The sequence below is a fragment of the Erinaceus europaeus genome, chromosome 22, assembly GCF_950295315.1.
Source record: "Erinaceus europaeus chromosome 22, mEriEur2.1, whole genome shotgun sequence".
Taxonomy (NCBI): domain Eukaryota; kingdom Metazoa; phylum Chordata; class Mammalia; order Eulipotyphla; family Erinaceidae; genus Erinaceus; species Erinaceus europaeus.
In genome coordinates, this window is record NC_080183.1 from 4855962 (window position 1) to 4877140 (window position 21179).

The 21179-nt window shown below is 55.2% G+C and overlaps 2 protein-coding genes across 10 annotated transcripts in view; both read left to right on the forward strand.

Moving 5' to 3' along the window:
• PPP2R5C (protein phosphatase 2 regulatory subunit B'gamma) overlaps nt 1-5585 on the forward strand; it is a 146040-nt gene extending 140455 nt beyond the window's left edge. For 7 of the 9 annotated variants that reach the window (XM_060181045.1, XM_060181042.1, XM_060181038.1 and 4 more), the window contains one exon: nt 2880-5585. In XM_060181045.1, coding sequence (XP_060037028.1) covers nt 2880-3011 — 132 coding nt within the window. In that variant the 3' untranslated portion in view covers nt 3012-5585. Of the gene's footprint in view, nt 1-5; nt 68-2879 lie in introns of those variants that run through there. The other 2 variants (XM_060181040.1, XM_060181041.1) reach the window with 2 other exon arrangements.
• Nucleotides 5586-18429: 12844 nt separating this feature from the next.
• Nucleotides 18430-21179, forward strand: part of DYNC1H1 (dynein cytoplasmic 1 heavy chain 1) — a 66150-nt gene continuing 63400 nt past the window's right edge. The window contains exon 1 of the mRNA XM_060181037.1: nt 18430-18732. Coding sequence (XP_060037020.1) covers nt 18480-18732 — 253 coding nt within the window. The 5' untranslated portion in view covers nt 18430-18479. The remainder of the gene's footprint in view (nt 18733-21179) is intronic.

Consider the following 21179-nt stretch of genomic DNA (forward strand, 5'->3'; position numbering starts at 1 on the left):
AACAGTCGGTCGGGAGGAAAGCTGTGTCAGGCGTGCACATAAAGAAGGTGTAGAAAGACACAAGGTAGGGCGACAAAAGGGAATAAATAAATAAATATTTTAAAAAAAAGAAAGGCGCAAGGTGGGCAGCGAAGGTATTCCTTATTCCACACACAGCGTGTACTTACGGCTTTTGTTCAGGGACAGGACTGGCGAGCGGGGCCCTGGTCCCCACAGCACAACGTGCGAGGACCTGGGTTCGAGCCCCTAGTCTTCACCTGCAGGGGGAAGACTTCACAAATGGTGAAGCAGGGTTGCGGGTGTCTCTCTGTCTCTCTCCATCTGCCCCTCCCCTCTCAATTTCTCTGTCTCTAGCCGGTTTTTTTTTTTTTTTTTTAAAAAAGTCTATCATCCGGGCAGGGTGGTGGCGAAAGTGTGGAGCACACAAGTTCCAGAATTGAAGAGTTAATGCCGTGTACGTGAAGTATTTCTTGTGTCATCCCAGCTTGTGGTGGTGCGGACAGAAATATCTCCGGTAGTGAAAGCAGGCCCAGCCCCTGGTGTTCCGGCCTGGTGGGCCTGCTGTGAGCTGCGCGGGCCACGCTCCCCGCTTCCCCCTCTGCACACACGCTGCTCACACTCTTGGCCCCCGTCTGTCTGTCCTGCCTGTCTCCTCTGCCCACTGCCTCATGCTCGCTCACTCGCGTGCAGCCCTCACCCACCGGCTGCCCCCCTCCTGCTTCTGCCCGCCTGGTCCCTTGTGAGCACTCCCCCCATCTCACACACACACACACACACAACGTCAGAGCAGAGCTTTCTCGCATCCATTCTGCCGTGTCCCTTCAGAAGCACTAGATCCATCATGTTCCTTTCTCACCTGTCTCATCTCTGTCAAGTCCAGCTCCAGTTTCTACGGCTGCCTCTTTCCTACAGAAACATCTCCTCTTCCCCATGCCTGTGGCAGCAGCAGCGGGATAGCTGAAGCACGTCAGTCTTGGTTTGGTTTTGCTTCGCTTTGTCTTATTTTACAACCCAACTGAGAATGAACAGGAAATTCAGGGTAGACGTTGCCCAGAACTTCTTGTGGGTCGAAGGCCAATACTCTTCGCCAGAGAAAGCCCCTTCCAAGCCTGGCTCTCCCAGTTGGATGGTCCTGCTGAAGCTATCCGCTACCAGACCCCAGGGCACACGGGCCAAGCCGCCTCCTCCTCCTAGTAACACTTGTAAAGCTTACTCTTAACAAGAGTAAGTCACAGGCAGTTCATACTAACACTTAATTCCATCGCTGTTTCTAGAGACAAGAAGAAATACTACTAACTGCAAATATCTGAGCGATCTCTTTGACTTCCAAAGATACTTGAATTTCCCACTAGAGCAAAGTACACTTTCCTTACCACACCAACACCAGATGAGGCAAGTGCGAGAAGCAGCTGTAGCTACTTTGCTCTTGGTACGATAGACAAGGACCCCGAACAGGCAGGAAGTCGAGTAACCAGCTGTCTTCTCCGTCACACTCTGAGCTAGGAAGATTGAGACTTTATTGGTTGGTTTCCAGAATATGACTGTAAATGCCGTGGGCCCACTTCAAAGCCAAGTGCCTTGTATACCTACCTGTACTTCTCAAGATGGGTGCTTTGGGGTGTGGCCTGTCCATGTCACCCCCCTTCCAGACACGGTTCTCCAAATTCTCATGCAGAACTCAGATTCCCTAAACTTCAGAAGAATAAAAAGGGACGTCTTGATCTTCGCCTCTTAATAGTAATGGGAAATTTTATATATATGTGTGTGTATATATATATATATATATATATATATATATATATATATATATATGTGTGTGTGTGTGTGTGTGTGTATATATATATATGTAATTACAGTTGTTGGGTATTATTAAGATTTGTTCATTTTAAGTTTTTTTAAATATTTATTCCCTTTTGTTGCCCTTGTTGTTTTATTGTTGTAGTTGTTATTGATGTCATCGTTGTTGGATAGGACAGAGAGAAATGGAGAGAGGAGGGGAAGACAGAGAGGGGGAGAGAAAGACAGACACCTGCAGACCTGCTTCACTGCCTGTGAAGCGACTCCCCTGCAGGTGGGGAGCCGGGGGCTTGAACCAGGATCCTTACACCAGTCCGTGCGCTTTGCGCCACGTGGGCTTAACCCGCTGCGCCACCGCCCGACTCCCGGCACTATTACAGTTTTTGTACATTTTAGATTCTTCCTCCCCACATTTAACACCTCTTTATTTTAAGTGGTGTTTTTTTCCCAGACTTGATGGAAGTCTTAGATCCTCCATTGATATTAAATCGATTGAGATAATGCTTTTCAATTGTTTAATTTCCCTCCAAAGGAAATTTTAACTTTTTAAAAATTTATTTAATTATGTTTGGAGAAAGATTGAGAAGGGAGGAGGAGACGCCCGCAGCCCCGCAGCCCTGCCTCACCACTCGTGAAGCTTTCCCCCTGCAGGTGGGGACCAGAGGCTTGAACCCAGGTCCTTGTGCACTGTAGTGGGTGCACTTAACCAGGGGCGCCGCCACCTGGTCCCTTTTAGATCTAAATTATTTTTTTAAGGATGGAAATGTTAACTTTCTATACATTCCCATAAAGGATGTAGCCATATAATAATGGCCCTGACAGAAATGTGAAACTGGTGTTTTTGCCTAACCGAGGTTCTAGTACTCCAAAAACCTCAGTGTGAAAGATGGAGTTGGGTCAGGCCTGGCCACACCGCCCCTCCCGCTGGCCTGACAGTTCAAGGACAGGCCTTTTTTGTTCAGTGGCCGGGGAAAGCCAGGCCCCTCTGCCTGGGCCTTAGGCCTCGCAGGGGAGCCCAAGGAGACCGCCCTGGCCCTCGGTGACAGCACCGAAGTCAGCTTAGCCCTGCCTTTCTGTTCCAGGCCCAGAAAGACGCGAAGAAGGAGCGGCCTATCGTGCGCCGCAAGTCCGACCTGCCTCAGGACCTTCACACCATGAGCGCCTTGGAGGCTCACTGCCGAGCCGAGGAGCTGGTGCCCCAGGACGGGCACTAGCCTGGGCAGAGTCGCCAGGGCCCAGCGCCTGCCTCTCTGGATTCTGTAGAAAACACATACTCTCTGTGCCATGCCCATCAGCCCACTCCCAGTCACAGCTTCCGGCGACCCCATTCTGTAGGCAATAACGCGTTCCCACTTCAGCTGAGATTAGGAGTTCAAACAATGGTGACTTCTCAGCAACGACGCCCACTGTCCCTCCCCTCCAGGTCGGCACGACTGGCCGACCGGCACAGTCCCCACTCAGACTCGTCCCCGATCTAAGGAAAGCGTCCTCACCATCGCCACCTTCTACCCAAGTGGAATTTTCAGTCAGTTAAAGTAGGTGGCTCTATGATCCTATCAATGTTTTTCAAATCAGAGGAACACTTTTTTAAAAAAAGTATTGCTTATGTTTTAGACTTTACAGCCTTTGCATCTGTCTCCCTGTGAGTGTGTCACGCCAGCTGTTACTTCTCCTGTTTCTGTTTTCTTTACCTCACTGACACGGTTCTTTGCTCTCACCTTCCTTCGTAACAGGGCTTATTGGAAAAGTGGCGTGACAATCCCCCCCGCACTGGGACTCTCTCCCAAGGTATTTCTTTGCTCTGATCAGCGACCGGGATGCCGTGCCCCGGTTCCTGTAGGTGTATCCTAAAGCCATATTCCCGAGTCTGCGGTATGCAGCACCAGGATTCCAGGAGGGAGCTCGGAGGAGAAGTTCATTCTAAAACGAGCCTTCTCCATCCACCTTGACTGGAATTGGGGTTGAAAATTATGTATTCACTCTTTTGTTTTCAGAATTCCTTTTCTCAACTCACAGCCGTCTCTGCCCTTTGGACAAGACTCTTGAGTTAGTAGAACTAGGCTTCTGAAGATTCCGATTCACAGAAAGTTAGGAGGAAGTCACTGAGTTAAGCCAGTCGGTGGCCTACAGCGCCTCCAGGCGTAGGTCATGAGAAGAGCATGAGAGGGCAGCCCTAAGCGCTCCCGGGACGCAGGCAGAGGTAAACTCCAGTGGATCTTGGTCCTCTCAGGAGAGAGCACACTCTAAACACCTCAGACGATAGGCAGCGGCTGCTCGCGCAGGTCTTCAAATGCTGCTGTCTGGCTGAGACTCCCTGCATGTACTTCCGGAGCTGTTTTTGTTTTGGATGGAAATGGCGTGAGGAGAGAAAGCTTCAGTCTTTAGTACTTGCTCTCTTTCTCTCTCTCTCAGGGCAGCCAGTGTTTTGATTTGTGTGTTCTGGGAAGCTGAGGTATGTCCTGCTCTCCTAAACAAGGGATCTAGTTTCTTTCTTGTGTCTCTGGCATCAGCTCCTACACTTCGTGTTAAGTGTCTTGACGCATAAGAGGTAAAGCGTGGCTTCGGTTAGCACCTGTCTCTCTGTCTCGGCCTCCATAAGCGCTGAGCAGTGCAGACGAACTCCCCACGCACCCCAGCACGTCTGCTGTCTGCTCCCATCCCACGGCAGGGACAGTGTTCTGTCTCCTTGAATCTCCAAGGAAAATCACTGGTGGGAAGGGGGGTCCCCGGTATGACAAGCAAGTACTCAATTCAGTGGTTGCCCACTTTGAGAAGAAGCACTTCCTGAGAAACTTGACACGTGTCTGCCCACTTTGCCATTTTGAAATTAGTTTAGATGCCTTCTCCTGCTGAGGGAAAAAGGGTGCTTTTTCTTGTATAAAGCAGCGTCTTTGTATTTTGACATACCATTGTTTGAACTTCCATCTTTAGCTGATAAATGCTCAGATAGTCTTGATTTTGAATGTTCAGTATGTTTGTGAGAGATGTTTCTGGGAAGACAGTCTTTTGCTCTAGGGCAAAAGCAAAATATCAATGTTTGGGTGATCGTACAAAACTCAACCTATGAGAACATCTTTTTTGTTTGTTTTGTTCTGGTCTACCTTTTATTTCTATTCTTTATTGAAGACAAACATTCACCAAAAAGGGAAAAGTAACAAGTTTTGAGATGAGGTAATTTTCTTTAACAAGAGTATTACTTTAACATTCTGTCCTACGGTTTTCCTAGTTAGTACTCAGATTCCCTGTGCTAATTGTACAGCTTACATGCGATTCTATAGAACAGTGTTTGTTCTATATTGTTAGTGCATCGAAAATAAACTGGTGACTGTTCCTCTTCATAAAGCTCTGTGTTTGGCATTTTCTCTTTCAAAATATCTGTCCGTCAGAAATGTCACTATTCCAAGCTTTAGTACAGCTTCCTTTTAATATTGTACATACACTGTATCTTTGTTTTATGGTAATAAGTAATAAAAATGTAGACTTCATATTTTGTACAAAATGTCCTATGTACAGAATTAAAAAAAAAGTTCATAGAAACTGCAAAAATAGGTAAGTGGCACAATTATTTTTATTTAGAAAATATCTGTAACTTTATGCTTGAGTGAAATGTTAAGTACCTGCATATTTTTTAACATTTTGTAATTCAGAACTTTCTGTTTCGACATTGTTTATGAAGAGAAAACTTCATACACTCGCCATTTACTATGCTCTTTTATCTAATTTCAAAGAAACTCTAAAAATGGTGTACTATATGGACTAAATAAAGAACATGTGACTTTTCTCACTCATCATGACACTCCATTGAGCTGTGGAGTGGGCCAGGCGGTGCTGGGAGCCGGGGCCAATCCAGGGGGCGCCGCACCCCCAGCCGGGCAAGCTGCCACTAGCAGGCAAGTCCTCAGAGTGATCCAGAAGCTGACTGGTCACTTTCTTAACGAGAGATCCAGCGAGAACCAGAGCAGCGCTCTGGATGCCCCACGCTGGGCAGCTCACTCCACTGTGCCACTTCTGGGGCCACTGTTGCCCCTTGAGTGGAAGAAGTGCAGTGACCTCAAGCTCACTGAGCCGGCAGACGTGTACATCAGGACACAAGGCACGGAAATGGTGTTGCAGGCCAGAAGATAGCTCCCCTAGGTTTGAGCCCGTCCCCTTCACGCCAGGGGACACTTCAGTGCTATGGTTTCTTTGGCACTCTCCTCTATCTGAAAAAGTTGTCTCAGACTGTGAGGCTGAGAAGACAGTAGAATCAATGAAAAGGTTAGCTTGGGCTCTGAGCTCGTTATCCTCACTGCAGACAAGCCCATAGAGGTAGCGCCAGAATAAGAGGGTCTCCTCAGACACAGCAGAGACTGGCCTGACCCTGGGTTGCAGGCCTGCCCCTCAGCCTGTGGCGCCCTTCCCCGAGACTCCTGTGCCTGAGAAGCAGCTCTGGGAGCCAGGTGGTAGAAGAGACTGGGTCCCAGGCAGCGTGCGGCTAGGGGGCCCCGAGTGGCTTTGGTCTGAGCACCTGGTGGCCGTGGGGTGTTTTGGAGAATTGCATGTAGCCAGCCCCCCCACACACACTCGGGCGCAGGCACACTCGTCACCTCCTCTACATCTGGTGAGACACCGAAGGTGCTACCTCCTCCACGTAGTGAACCCCAGCCAGCCCCAGCACGGGGAGCTGGGTCATGAGGGAGAGGGGTGCCGAGAAGCCTCCTCCGCAGACTGGCACACCTGGCGTCGCGGTACCAGGCTGGTGCTCTGACGCGTGCCCCTCACTCCCTCTCTCTCTCATGAAATCCTTATATATAATCAAAACTTTAAATAATATCTCACATTCTAAATACAGTCCTGGGGGCACCTCATCATAGTGAGGACTGGTTCAGTCCGCAAAGGACGATGACATGGTCACACTTGCTCCAAGCAGGACGCCCCTCCTGCAGACAGGCAGGTGCCACATACTGTTGATCCCTGAGACTGGAAAACTGGTGTTACAGGGGAGGGGGGTGGAGGAGGAAGGGAAGGCATCACACGCAGGTGGCCACACTCCACGGACAAACAGGCACGTGGCTAAAGGAGGAAGAGCCCCTCCTAACGGGGCCACAGGAGGCGACTCGGCCCCCGACACCGACTGCTCACAGAAGGGAGGCTGCTGCTTGCAAAGCAGCCAGACTGGAGCACGGTCACCCACGCAGCACAGAGCGTGCCGGGAGGCCAGTACACCCGCCCTCCTCCCAGTACTCAGGCACCCGGCCACATTCGGCACAAGAGACATCTGTCCCTCCCTCTGCCAGGCAGCATCACACACACACACGTCCTTCCTCAGGGCTTTCACCCGAGTCCGATGGTGATCAGAGATGATCCAGCCAGCCCAGGCGGTGGAAGCTTCCAGACAGCAGCCTGGGTGCTCTCACCCATGCCAGGACCAGGGGCCCTTCCACCAGCGAGAACTGCGCAATTTTTTTTTTAACTTTTCTTTATTATCTTTAGTTATCTTATCTTTAGCTTCACCACTTGTGAAGCTTTTCCCTTGCAGGTGGGGACCAGGGGCTTGAACCCGAGTCCTTGAGCATTGTGACGTGTGCTCAACCAGGTGCGCCGCCAGCTGGCCCCGGAATTTTTCAGAAAAGGAAGCCGTCCAGAGGGCACTGAGGGGGGTTGGGAAGAGCCTGATGCCCAGGGTTTCCCAGTGAACGTGGGCACCTGCACCAGGCTGCGGCTGTGAACTGTGTGAAGTGTTCGCTGGCTCTGGCTCCCTGCAGGAGAGGGTACTTGGGGAACTGACAGAGGCAGCTGGCTTCTCTGTCCCTAATGGTGAGGAGCCTGCCGCTCGGCACCCTCTGAGCTGCCAGGTGTCCGGCTGCCATGAACAAAAAGCTGAGCGCAGCCCTCCATGCCTGGGTGCCAACTCTCCATCCCCGGCTCTGAAGGCGACTAGGGTGAGGGTGGGGGGTTCTTGCAGCCCTCACACTTGGCCCCCCACCTGGGAGGTGTTAGGTTTACAGAAATGGTCAGAGCCCTGCTCCTTCACTTGCAGCAGTGGTGTCGGGACCAAACTCGGGGCCTTGCAAGGCCCGCACAACACACTTGAGTCACCTTCCCAGTCCAGGCACTAAGAGAATTGTTTTGCTTTTTGGAAGATGGATTTATCTAGTCCAGCGAGAGCTCCCAGGTAGGGAGCACCATCATGCGTGCAGCCCAGCTCAGCAGCTCTGGCGAAGCTCTGCTTCTGCAGTCTGTGTCCTCTATCTGGGACAGTCGAGTGGGCTTTCAGCAGGGTCCTAAGATCTCACAGTGCCCCTCTAACACTCTCATTTATCCCCAAAACCATGGACATAAAGACTCAAATTCGGGGAGTCGGGCGGTAGCGCAGCGGGGTTGAGCACACGTGGCACGAAACGCAGGGACCAGCTTGAGGATCCTGGTTTGAGCCCACCTGCAGGAGAGTCGATTCACAGGTGGTGAAGCAGGTCTGCAGGTGTCTCTCTTTCCCCTCTCTGTCTTCCCCTCCTCTCCTCTCACCATTTTTCTCTGTCCTATCTAACAACAACATTAACAATAACTACAACAATAATAAACAAGGGTAACAAAAAGGAAAATAAATTTTTTAAATTCAGGGAGTCGGCGGTAGCACAGCGGGTTAAGCGCACGGGGCACAAAGCGCAAGGTCCTGCGTAAGGATCCCAGTTTGAGCCCCCCCCCTCCCCACCTGCAGGGGAGTCGCTTCACAGGCAGTGAAGCAGGTCTGCAGGCGTCTGTCTTTCCCCCTCTCTGTCTTCCCCTCCTCTCTCCATTTCTCTCTGTCATATCCAACAATGACATCAGTAATGACAGCAATAACAACAACAAAAATAAAAGGGGCAACAAAAAGGGGGAAAAAAAGAGAGCCGGCATAAGGATCCCGGTTCGAGCCCCTGACTCTCCACCTACAGGGGGGTCATTTCACAAATGGTGAAGCAGGTATCCAGGTGTCTATCTCTCCCCCCCTCTGCATCTCTCTTGATTTCTCTCTGCCCTGCCCAGCAACGACAACAACAGTAACAATAGTAACAAGGGCAACAAAAATGGCAACAAAAAAAAAAAGTGACCCCCAGGAGCAGAGGATTCTTAGTGCAAGCACCAAGTGCCAGTAATAACCCTGGAGGCAAAGGAAAAAAAAAAAACAGGGAAAGAGACCAAAGCTTCTTTCAGTGTGATGAGGGCTGGACAAAACAACACACTCTCCAAATGATCTGTTTTGCCAGTACCCGTGCTCTGGTTTAAAATAAAAAAAATTCTCAATTCAAGAACTGTGAAACACCATCCTTAAGCCCGTCCTTGCCACACCGGTCAGCCACCTGCACGGTTCTCCCCAGAGGTGGAACTCATTAGCAGCTTGAGTGTTTTTCCAGAGTAACTTATCTATATGCAAACTGTTGTTCAAGATCGCCATCACCTGGCTATGGAGGGTACCCCCCCCCCCCCACAAACAGCCCAAAGCTGGTGCCGCCTGGCACGTTACTGCTCTCCCCAAGCTAAAGAGGCAGAGCCTGAAGCCTCGGGGCAGGGCCTGACCTGGGGGCGGGCGGTCACCTAAGCCGGCCCCTAGATCCTGCTATTCCCACGCTCCCCCATGTCTGTTTCACTCCCACACCGCCTTGCTCCCTGTCGTAATCCCTTGTAAATTCTCACCTACCTAGGTCGTTGCTAAATTTGGATGAGGTGGGAGGACCTCAGAGCGCCCAGTTCCCACACTGCAGATGGGCCGAGCGGAGCCCGGGGAGGCTCGCTCGCGCGTCCAGATGCCTACAGCCAGCTTTTGCTCAACTGCCCCCCTTCCTGGGCAACCCCCGCCTGCCTGCCCGCCCTTGCGTCCCTCCCAGCAGCAGAGAAATCTGACGACACTCGACAGATGAGCCCACAAGCTGCCCAGCAGACCGCCCCCGCTCCACCCCCCGGGATCCCGGCTGCTCCTCCGCCCGCTTTGCTCGCCTGTGACACGCTGGGCCTTGCCCGGGAGCCCGCCACCACGCTCTCCCCGTGCCCCTCTGGCGCACTGCTACTTGTCCTTCTGTCTCCGCTCTCCCTGATGCTCACAGCTAGGTCCTCGCCCGCCTCCCCGTCTCCCCAGCTAGGCCGTTCGCTCCCCACCGCCGCCGCTGTCCCCCAGCCCCCTCCCCCAGTTCTGGGTCAGTGTTTGCGGGAAGAATGAGGCTCAGCCCAGCTGCGACAAACGCCGGCCGAGCGGCGACGGAAGGAACCCAGGACTCCACAGGAGGACACAGCGACGGAGCAGCGCCCTGCCCAGAGGCAGACATGGCAGCCCCATCCTGCAGGAAGCCACAGCCCGCCAAAAGGCTCCAGGCGCCCAGAGCGACAGGCGTCGCAGACAGATGACGCGCCAGGCCGAGCCAATCCGCGACGTCCCTCCCGCCCCCGTGCATTGTGGGATTTGAGAGGCGCCAACATCCGCAAAACCTCGCGAGCTGCGAAGTCGGGCGGGGATTGGACGGTGAGCTAGCGTCCCAGCCCGATGAACCAATCGCAAGGCCTTTCAGGCTGGTGGCAGGGTTGGGGGGGGGGCCCCCCCACGCGGTCACGTGACCGAGCCTCCGCGCGCCACGTGACCGCTCCTGCTGCCGCCGTGCACACGTGATCGGCCAACCGCGCACACGTGAGCTGCGGGGCCGCGGTGCTGGAGCGGAGGGGAGCGCGGCGGCGGCCGGGGGCTGGGAGGCCTGCAGGGCCGCGCGACACTCGTGGGGAAAAGGGAGAAGTGAGTTAGCGCCCCGCGTGCCCTCAGCAGGGCCCCGGGACGTTCACACTTGCTTTAAGGCCGTCAGTTGCCGGGGCGGGTGGAGGGAACACGAGAGAGGCGCGGTGTAAACACAGGTGTGCAGGTTCTTTATTGCCGTGCGGCGCCCGGGACTGCTGCGGAGAGGGGACTCTTCATCTGGGGCCGAGGAGGTCACCCCAACACTGCCCGGCACCCCTGGGTGTCCCCCAGTGCTACTCGTGTGCTCCCAGGTGGTGCCGCCGGGGGCTCGAAGGGCCACGTGCAGAGTTTGGGAGCCGGTGCCCCCCGCTCCGTGAGGGACGCGCTTCTGTGCTGGGAGTGTGTTTCCGAGGCGGGGGACGCCCGGACTCCAGAGCCCCGGCCCCTGAAAGCTGAGCAAGAGTGAGGAGGGGTCAGCAAGGCGCTCGGAGCCTGCAGCCGGGGGGGGGGGGGGGGTGGAGGCCCGGCCCCAAGCCTGCTCAGCCCGCGGCTCTCCTGCCATGCCAGGGGATGGCACGCCGCCCACCTCCAGAGACCGGGGACCTTAGAGGGTGGAGGCGAAGTGTCCTGCTGTCCTGCCCACCAGGGAAGAGGGCCCAGGCAGAGCCAGAGAGGGAGACAAAGCGCCAGCAGCAAGGAGCCGGGAAGGAGGGCAGGCGGGGTGAGCGCTGCAGCTTGGTTCACGGGACACCCACTGGGTGCCCGTCTCTAGGCACCGGGAGCCTGTTGTGGCATCAGACACTAGGTGGGCTTTGGGGGCCGCGAGTCGGGCGGTAGCGCAGCGGGTTAAGCGCACGTGGCGCAAAGCGCAGGGACCGGCAGAAGGATCCCGGTTCGAGCCCCCGGCTCCCCACCTGCAGGGGAGTCGCTTCACAGGCGGTGAAGCAGGTCTGCAGGTGTCTTGTCTTTCTCTCCCCCTCTCTGTCTTCCCCTCCTCTCTCCATTTCTCTCTATCCTATCCAACCAACGATTACATCAATAACAACAACAATACTAACTACAACAACAATAAAAAGACAACAATGGCAACAAAAGTGAAAATAGAGAGAGAAAGAAAGAAATTGGGGGCCGGGAGCTGGCTCACCTGGTAGAGTGCACACTTCATCAGGGTTCCAGTCCCCAAACCCCCTACAGGAGTATCTGCACACACAGCTTCTCCGCTGGTGGAGCCACGCTGTGTTATCTGAGGGCTGGCGAAATAGCTCACTTGATTAGTGCGCTAATGCGAGTGCTTAACCAGGCGCACACCTGCCTGGCCCCTTAGTGTGCTACTTTGATGACAGGGAGCCCAGGTCTGAGCCTCTTTCATGCTTTCTCTCTGCTTCTCTGTCTCTATTTATAAAAAAAAAAAAAGGGGGGGGGGAGTCGGGCAGTAGCGCAGTGAGTTAAGTGCACACGGGGCAAAGCGCAAGGACCCGCACAAGGATCCCGGTTCGAGCCCCCGGCTCCCCACCTGCAGGGGAGTCGCTTCACAGGCGGTGAAGCAGGTCTGCAGGTGTCTGTCTTTCTCTTCCCCTCTGTCTTCCCCTCCTCTCTCCATTTCTCTCTGTCCTATCCAACAATGACATCAACAACAACAATAACTACAATACAAAAAAAAGAAGAAAAAAATAATAGATCACCAGTGGTGAAGTCACACGCTCAAGTCCCCAGTGCCAAAAGTAAACAGACTAGTGGCCATGTGACCAACATCTTGATTTTCCAGCTGTTCTGCACGCATGACCTGATCCATCTTCTAGTTGCTGAGGTTGGAAAACCAGAACACAAGTATTGTCAGAGTCTTGCGCTTTGGGTCTGCTAGGGATTAGGTTTTGTCAGTGAAATGCACCCACACAAGCCTTTCCCAGGCGCTCAGGGAAAGGGGTGAAGAAGCCATGGGGGCAGGGCAGGGAGGCGGGTGGCACGGACAAGCCAGGAGAGGTTTGGCCAGAAGCAGAGCCTGGCGCCACCTGGCCTGGGACTCCAGCTTCCAGAAGCGTGGGCGTGAGTGTCCAGCCCCCAAGCCGAGCTCCCAGGAGGAGCCACTGCACCGTCCCTGCCTGGGTGTCAGGCGAGAGCGGTGTGTTTGTACCGCCAGCGGTGCCGCCTGTGCATCAGAGTGCGCTCCCTGGGCTGCGTGGCCACGGGGCACGGCCACATTAAGAACTGGCAGCATGAGCAGACCCGGGATAGAAAGACACCTGGAGCACTGCTCCACTTCTGATGAAGCTCCCCCTACACACACACACACTCCCTCTCTCTCCCTCCCTCCCTCCCTCTCTCTCTTTCTCTCCCTCTCCCTCTCTCTCTCTCTCTCTCTCCAACCGGGACCCTGCCCTGGAAGCTGCTTGCTTGCTTCTTAGATCTCGGGGCTTTGAGCTGGCTGTATGACTCCACTGCTCCCAGGGCACTTTCTCTCCCTTTGAGTCAGAAACAGGGAGAGACAGGAGAGGCTTCGCAGCACTGCTCCACCACTTAAGCTTCTTGTCTATGGGGCTCCCATATGGCGCTCATGGAAGGCTAAGTGTTCGCGCTAGCGAGTCATCTGTTCCCCAGCTCCAAGAAGCTGGACTTCTGCAAGCTCTTGTTATACTGTAAGCTAAATGGAAGAGACACCAGAGCACCACAGCAGTAATGCGGCACCAGGGTGGGGCCGGGAGCTTCAGGCCTGTGAGTCCTGCACTCTCTACTTGCTGAGCTGTTTCCCGAGTGTAAGGAAACTGTCTACTAAGGACACCAGCCATCAGACTGGGTGGCTTCATCTCCACCTGATGACAGTTCTGTCAAAACCCTCTGTACAAATAAGGTCACGCCAGTTCTAGGGGTTGACACCCCAACCTGTCTGTTTTCTGCAGAGAGCATCATTCAGGCGTCTCCCAGACTCCCATCTTGCCAGCAAAGGTTCTTCACGAGCCTTCAGGGAGGACTCTAGACTTGTCGTGTGTGTGTGTGTGTGTGTGTGTGTGTGTGTGTGTGTGTGTGTGTGTCAGAACCAAACTTCATAGTGATACCAGTTGGGTGACAGGCCACCGAGTGGGATGGGGGCCTTCACAGGGGGATGGGTGAGCGAGCAGTGTCTTCTGCACCACTAGAGGGAGCCAGCAGGCCTTTCTGTGCCTGTGTGTCCCGGGGCCCAGGCTCAACCCTCCATCAGTCTGGTTCCCTGGCTTAAAGCACCGAGGCGGGGCCGAAGAGACAGCTCACCTGGCAGCAGGCACACTTTGCCACGCCACAGGCAGATCCCAGCCCTGCACAGGAGCAACACAGACCCCACCAAGGGAATCCCGTAGGCAGTGGAGCAATGCCAGGATGCTCTTCTTTGCCCCTTCCTCTATTCTCTCTGACTCTGGATAAAAGGGGAGGGAAAAGGCTTTCATGTGGAGGCTCCAAAGACTCGGGTTCAATCCCTGGCACCTCTATGCCAGAGCTGAGCAGTGCTCTGGTAAAAGATAAAAATAAGGGAGTCGGGCGGTAGCACAGCGGGTCAAGCGCAGGTGGCGCAAAGCACAAGGACCGGCAGAAGGATCCCGGTTTGAGCCCCCGGCTCCCCACCTGCAGGGGAGTCACTTCACAGGCAGTGAAGCAGGTCTGCAGGTGTCTGTCTTTCTCTTCCCCCTCTCTGTCTTCCCCTCCTCTCTCCATTTCTCTCTGTCCTACCCAACAACAATGACATCAATAACAATAACTACAACAATAAAAACAAGGGCAACAAAAAAAGGAAATAAACATTAAAAAAGATAAAAAGTAATATGGGTCAAATGGTGGGGCGCCCAGTTGAGCACACATTGCCATGTGCAAGGACCCAGGTTCAAGCCCCTGGTCCCCACCTGCAGGAAGAAGCTTCATGAGTCGTGAAGCAGGGCTGCAGGTGTCTCTTATCCTCTCTTCCACTTTTTTATTTTTTATTTTATTTATTTATTCTCCCTTTTGTTGCCCTTGTTTTTTTTATTGTTGTTGTAGTTATTATTGATGATGTTGTTGGATAGGACAGAGAGAGATGGGGAAGACGGGGAGAGAAAGACAGACACCTGCAGACCTGTTTCACCGCCTGTGAAGTGACTCCCCTGCAGGTGGGGGAACCGGGGGCTCAAACCGGGATCCTTGCACTTTGCGCCACCTGCGCTTAACCCGCTGCACTACTGCCTGACTCCCCTCTCTTCCATTCTTATCTCCTCTTCTCTGTCAATTTTTCTCTAGATAATGAATAAAATGTTCACGGATGAGGAGATAAGAGAGGTTAAACAGGGGCCGGGCAGTAGCGCAGCAGGTTAAGTGCGCTTGGCACAGAGCTCAAGGACCGGCATAAGGATCCTGGTTCAAGCCCCCGGCTCTCCACCTGCATGGGGATAGCTTCACAGGCGGTGAAGCAGCTTGCAGGTGTCTGTCTTCCCCCTCCTCTCCCAATCTCTTTCTGTTCTACCCAGTAACAATGATAGCAACAGCAAGGGCAACAAAAACAGGGATAAAAAGGCCTCCAGGAGCAGTGGATTCATAGTGTGGGCATGAACCCCAGCAGTAACCTTGGAGGCAAAGAGGGAAAAAAAGTGATTATGCAAAACAACTCCCATACCTAAGGCACCAAAAATGCCAGGTTCAATCTCCAGCACCACCATAAGCCAGAGCGGAGCAGGGCTCTGGGAAGTGGTGATGAGAATCAGGCCTGTTGCATGCAGGAAGCCCTGGGTTCATTCCCCAGAGCTGCACAAAGGCACCTGAGTTCAAAGGGAACCCCCCCAGCCAGCCAGCCAGCCAGTCTCTGCTGCTGGCACCAGCACCCCTCTGCCCAGAGGAAGGCCTGGGATGATGGTCAGCCAGCACCCTGGGGGCCAGGCCGCAAGGGCAACGAGCCCAGGAATGGACGTGGAGCCACTGGAATAGCTGGAGGGTCCGTGTGGGATTTCGGTGGCGGTGGGGCAGGAACAGAGCCTGAAAGTGCTGAGCCAGCAGGGGTGTCTGCCTAGGGGTGGGGACCAGGGAATGTCACTGAGCCCCAGCCCAGACCTTGCACCCAGAGCAGGACTTGGAGCAGCCATGCAGCAGTCAGGCATGGGGTCCTGATCCAGTCCCTGGCAGTGTCTGTCACTATCATTCTCGACTTAACACGGCAACCAGTTTTTAAAAGGAAAAGGTGGGGTGAGATGAACTCGACCTTCTCCGTGTGGGCAGCTCAGCATGGTGTGTTGGCACCTTCCTGGCACCTTCCGGGGACTGCAGTGCAGCAACGGCACCCCACCCCCATTAGCCTGGAACACCCTCCCCACTCCTACCCAAAGCTGCACAAGCCAAAGCGGATACAAGATTTGGGTGGGAACTCGCCTCTCCAGCTCAGCTCGGGGCGGGCAGGGGGGCATCTCAGAGGATGGTACCACCTGCCCTCCATCTGGGACGGTCTAACCTGCCCCCCGGGAGAATGAACTGAAGGCAGGGGTGCGTGAAACACAGCAAGCACCTCCAGAAAAGACATTGTACTCAGTCTGAGCCGGAACTCTTGTCTCTTGTCAGCTGATTGTTGAGGATTTTTTGGGGGGAAGGGGGACAGTCTTCATCTTTGAATTAATAAATACCCCCTCCCCAGTGTCTACATCTCTGTTCTGGCTCAGGGCCACGTTGCAGGGGTGAGTGCGTCCTGGAGTCTGGGTGTCTGCCCGAGGTGCTGACTCACTGCAGCCATCAAGTAGACTCCTTGCCCCACCCCTCCCCCTGCACTCCTGGGGCTCAACGGTCACTCAGCTGCATCCCGGCATTTTCCCTCTTTGTTCTGTCTCTGCCCCAAAGGAAATCTGAACCCCTAGCGTCACACCCACATGAAGTAGCATCCAAAGGACTGCATTGCGGCCGCCACCGAGTGACAGCTTCCTGCTGTTCTGGAAGGGCCTTGAGCTTCCTGGGCAGGGGGGTAGGCACTGACCGTCCTCCCCCCCCCCACCCCCCACCGGCTCCTTCCCGACAAGAATCATCTAGTCAGCGTCCCGGTTCCTGCAGCCCCTGGGACTTGGCATCGGGTCACTGAACAAGCGTAATCGCGTTGTGTGTCCTGCAGTTTTCCAAAGATGATTTGGGGGAATAGAATCATCCCATCAGCGCTCCACCAATCAGGACACAGCTCTCTGACTGCAGTTTGCTGTAAAAATACCACCTTCAGCTTCCCTTCCTCCACCCAACACAAGGAGCAAGTCATGAGTTCCAACTCTCAAGAAGCCAGTTACCACACACCCCCCCCCCCATGAAAGAAATTGTTGGAGCCAAAGAGAATGTGCTGTGCGTGGGCAGCCTGGGTCGTGGTGCTTGTCCACTGCATGGAAGGGGAAGGTTCGGGGCGCAGGGGCTGAACAGCCCTGACCACAGGCCGCCTGACCCCTGGGGACCTGGGTGCTGAGGCTTTTGGAGAGACAGTTGTGCTCTGCGGGCAGGTGGTCGCTCCGAGGCCTTCCTCTTGGCCTCCGTGGCGCCCTGGGGGGCAGTGCTGGCTGTCCTTGGCAGGCAGGGCCAGACAGTCAGGGTTCCAGTTTCTGTGCTGGGAATGTCCCCTCCCACCATCCCTCTTTCCAGTGATGTGACACTTCCCTGAGTGCCTGGACGCCCCCCCCCCCCACATCTGTAGCGTGTCCTCAAGTCTCCTTGATTACAGATCTTACAGGGACACAGCACGGCGACACTCTAGCAATTAATCCACTCATTCTATTTATTATTTTATTTTATTTTTAATATTTATTTATTCCCTTTTGTTGCCCTTGCTGGTTTATTGTTGTAATTATTATTCTTGTCGTCACTGTTGGATAGGACAGAGAGAAATGGAGAGAGGAGGGGAAGACAGAGAGGGGGAGAGAAAGACAGACACCTGCAGACCGGCTCCACCGCCTGTGAAGCGACTCCCCTGCAGGTGGGGAGCCGGGGGCTCGAACCGGGATCCTTACGCCGGTCCTTGCGCTTTGCCACCTGGGCCTCCCCTATTTATTGTTTTTTAAACTTTTAAATTATATTTATTGGGTAGAAATAGTCAACACCAAGAGTGAAGGGGGTGGCAGGGAGAGGAACAGAGAGACACCTGCAGGCCTGCTTCACTCACGAAGCTTTCTTTCCCCCTGCAGGTGGGGGCCGAGGGCTCGAACCTGGGTCCTTGTGCACTGTAACGTGCGCTCAACCAGGTGCGCCGCCACCCGGTCCCTATTATTATTATCTTTTAATTTATTTCTTTATTGGGGAATTAATGTTTTACATTCAACAGTCAATACGATAGTTTGTACATGCATAACATTCCCCAGTTTCCCATTTAACAATACAACCCCCACTATGTCATTCATCATCCTTCATGGGCCGGTCCCTATTATTATTGTTGTTGTTGTTGTTGTTATTATCACTGGGGGAGGGGCAGGGCGTTACTGGCACAGGCCTCCCCGGGGGAAGGGACTCAGCCCCTCAACGTTTGCAGCTCCACCTGCCCCGTTTCAGGGAGAGCGCACCCGTCAGACCCTCTGAACACAAGTGCCACGTCCGCTCTCGACATTAACTTCACTCGCTCGTCATGGGGTGTCCCAGGCTCCGTGCTGTCGGCTGAGGTCCCCCCCCGTGCACGAGACCCGCGAAGCTCCGGACGACCCCGCCCGCCCGGCCGCCCAGTCCGGCACCGCACCCCCGGGTCCGAGGTGCAGAGACAAAGGCCCCGCCCGGCGCGGGACCACACATCCCAGCAGGCTGCGCGGCGGCGCGGGGTTCTGCGCATGCGGAGCGGCGTGCGTCGGGGGCGGGGCGGCGTGCGTCGGGGGCGGGGCGGCGTGCGTCGGGGGCGGGGCGGCGTGCGTCGGGGGCGGGGCGGGGCGGCGCTACCTAGAAGAGGACGGAGCGGGCGGCGGTCGCCTCAGTCGGCCGTGCGCTAGCGGGCGGTCGGGCGTTTCCCGGCGGCTCCCCGGCTCCCGGGCTCCTCTCTCGCGCGGCTCTCCCCGCTCTCTCCCGCGCCCCGAGCGTCGCCATGTCGGAGCCCGGCGGCGGCGGCGAGGACGGCTCGGCCGGCCTGGAGGTGTCGGCCGTGCAGAACGTGGCGGACGTGGCGGTGCTGCAGAAGCACCTGCGCAGGCTGGTGCCGCTGCTGCTGGAGGACGGCGGCGAGGCCCCGGCCGCGCTCGAGGCGGCGCTGGAGGAGAAGAGCGCGCTGGAGCAGATGCGCAAGTTCCTGTCGGACCCGCAGGTCCACACGGTGCTGGTGGAGCGCTCCACGCTCAAAGGTGCGGCCCGGCCCCGCCGACCCCGCCCGGCCCCGCCGCCCCCGGCCCCGCCCGCCGCCCGCCGGCTTTGTCCGCGGCCTTGATGTCAAGATGGCGAGCGGGCGGGGACGCGGCGGGCGGGTCACATGGCCGCTTTCGGTTTGTGGCGGTGACCCCGCTTCCGGGAGGGTCTCCCGACGCCCCCCCCCCGGGCCGGCCGGGGAGAGGGGGGGGGGTCTGCCCGCTTCGCCGCGGAGGGGACGCGGGGCTCGGGGTGGCGCCGCCCGGCCGCTTCGGACCCGGGTCCGCCCCGACGGGGCGCGCTGACGGCGGCCGGCCTGGGTGTGGCTCCCGGCGGGGCCGGGGCTCCGCGCTGCGTCTCGGGGGAGGGGGGCCGGGGGCCTGGGGGCCGGGGGCCGAGCGCCGCGCGGGGTCCACCCTGAACGTTGAGGCAGATGGGGGGGGTGAGTGATGAGCGCGTCTGTCTGTCTGCGGTACTGGCACATGGACACCGCTGGTGTGTGCTGCCCGGCAGGACACGTGCTTCGCCGCTGGGGTGGGGGGGGTCTCCCAGGCCTCGAACCAGGGGCCGCCGGCCGCCCGCACGTTCTGAGGTTCACTGACGCCTTGTGCTTGTGCTCCAGGGGCCCGAGGCTTTGCACCGCCTCCCGGGCCGCGCGGTGGTGTTTTTTTGTTTGTTTGTTTGTTTTTTACATTTATTTATTTTCCCTTTTGTTGCCCTTGTTGTTTATCGTTGTTGTGGTTATTGCTGTCATCGTTGTTGTTGAATAGGACAGAGAGAAATGGAGAGAGGAGGGGAAGACAGAGAGGGGGAGAGAAAGACAGACACCTGCAGACCTGCTTCACCGCCCGGGAAGCGACTCCCCTGCAGGTGGGGAGCCGGGGGCTCGAACCGGGATCCTGACTCCGGTCCTTGCGCTCTGCGCCACATGCGCTCAACCCGCTGCGCCACCGCCCGACTCCCCTCTCGTTTGATTTTAACGAGGCCTCTTCTCTTTGAATCTGATCTTAAAGTGTATTGTTGTTGTTACTACTATCATATTGTTATTTAGTGGGTCGAGGCCGCCAGGCATTGAGAGGGAGCGGGGTGATGGGGAGACAGACACCTGCAGCCCTGCTAAACCACTCGCGAAGCTTTTCCCTGCGGGTGGGGGCGGGGGGCTTGAACCCGGGTCCTCTGCGCGCTGGTCTTGAATCTGTTACTGTTACTGTGGATTAGTGACAGGTGGGAGGGGGAGACCCGAAGCTGGAGAGTCACTTTGGCCACGGCCCCACCTCAAAACGCAGAGCAGGGTGAGGGAGGGCTGAGTCTCGGATTGCGATTGCGGTCGGTCGGTCTGTCTGTCTGGGGAAAATGGGGCCTAAGCCTCTCCTCAGTCTAAAATGCCCTGCTGCTCTTTATTTGGACCTTACAGCCCGAGGCGTGCGGGCTCTGCGGAGTGAAAGTGATGTGCTGGCCGCTCGTTTCCCCCCTTGGAGTAGTTGGACCCTGGCAGATTCGCGTAGTGGCTTGTGAACTGAAGGAGTGGTTTCTAGCTTGGGTCTCAGCTTTTTAGGGAAAAAAAAAATAGTGTTTTTTTTGTCTCTAGAGTGTTTATCAGTACTTTTTTAAAAAATATTTTTTATTTATTTATTCATGAGAAAGATAGGAGGAGAGAGAAAGAACCAGACATCACTCTGGCACGTGTGCTGCCGGGGATCGAACTCAGTACCTCGTGCTTGAGAGTCTGATGCTTTATCCACTGCGCCACCTCCCGGACCACTGTCAGTACTTTTTTTTAAACGATATATTTACGTATGAGAATGGGGAAGAGCATCAGCGTGGCACATGTGAGCTCTGCGGTGGAACTCGGGAACCGTGCCCAGAGTCCAGCACTGTGCTCACTGCCACGCCCCAGTCCACCGTGTTTCACTTTCTTATCCTATTATTATTGTTTACTTATTTCCCTCCAGGGTTATTGCTGGGGCTCAGTGCCGCCTGCACCACAAATCCACTGCTCCGGGAGGCGATTTTTTTCCCCTTTTGTTGCCCTTGTTTTTGTTTTGTTTTGTTTTTGTCTCCAGGATTATTGCTGGGCTCAGTGCCTGCACCACATCCACGACTCCTGGAGGCCATTTTTCCTCCTTTTGTGTCCCTTGTTGTTGTAGCCTTGTTGTGGTTATTGTTGTTGTTGATGTTGTTAGGACAGAGAGAAATGGAGAGAGGGGGAGAGAAAGACAGACACCTGCAGACCTGCTTCACCGCCTGGGAAGCGACTCCCCTGCAGGTGGGGAGCCGGGGGCTCGAACCGGGATCCTTCCGCCGGTCCTGGTGCTTTGTGCCACGTGCGCTTAGCCCGCTGCGCCGCCGCTGACGCCCCCCATGTATTGTTTTCTGTGTGCATTTTCTTCTTCTTTTTTTTTTTTTTTTTTTTAATTTTTTTTTTTAAATTTTATTTATTCCCTTT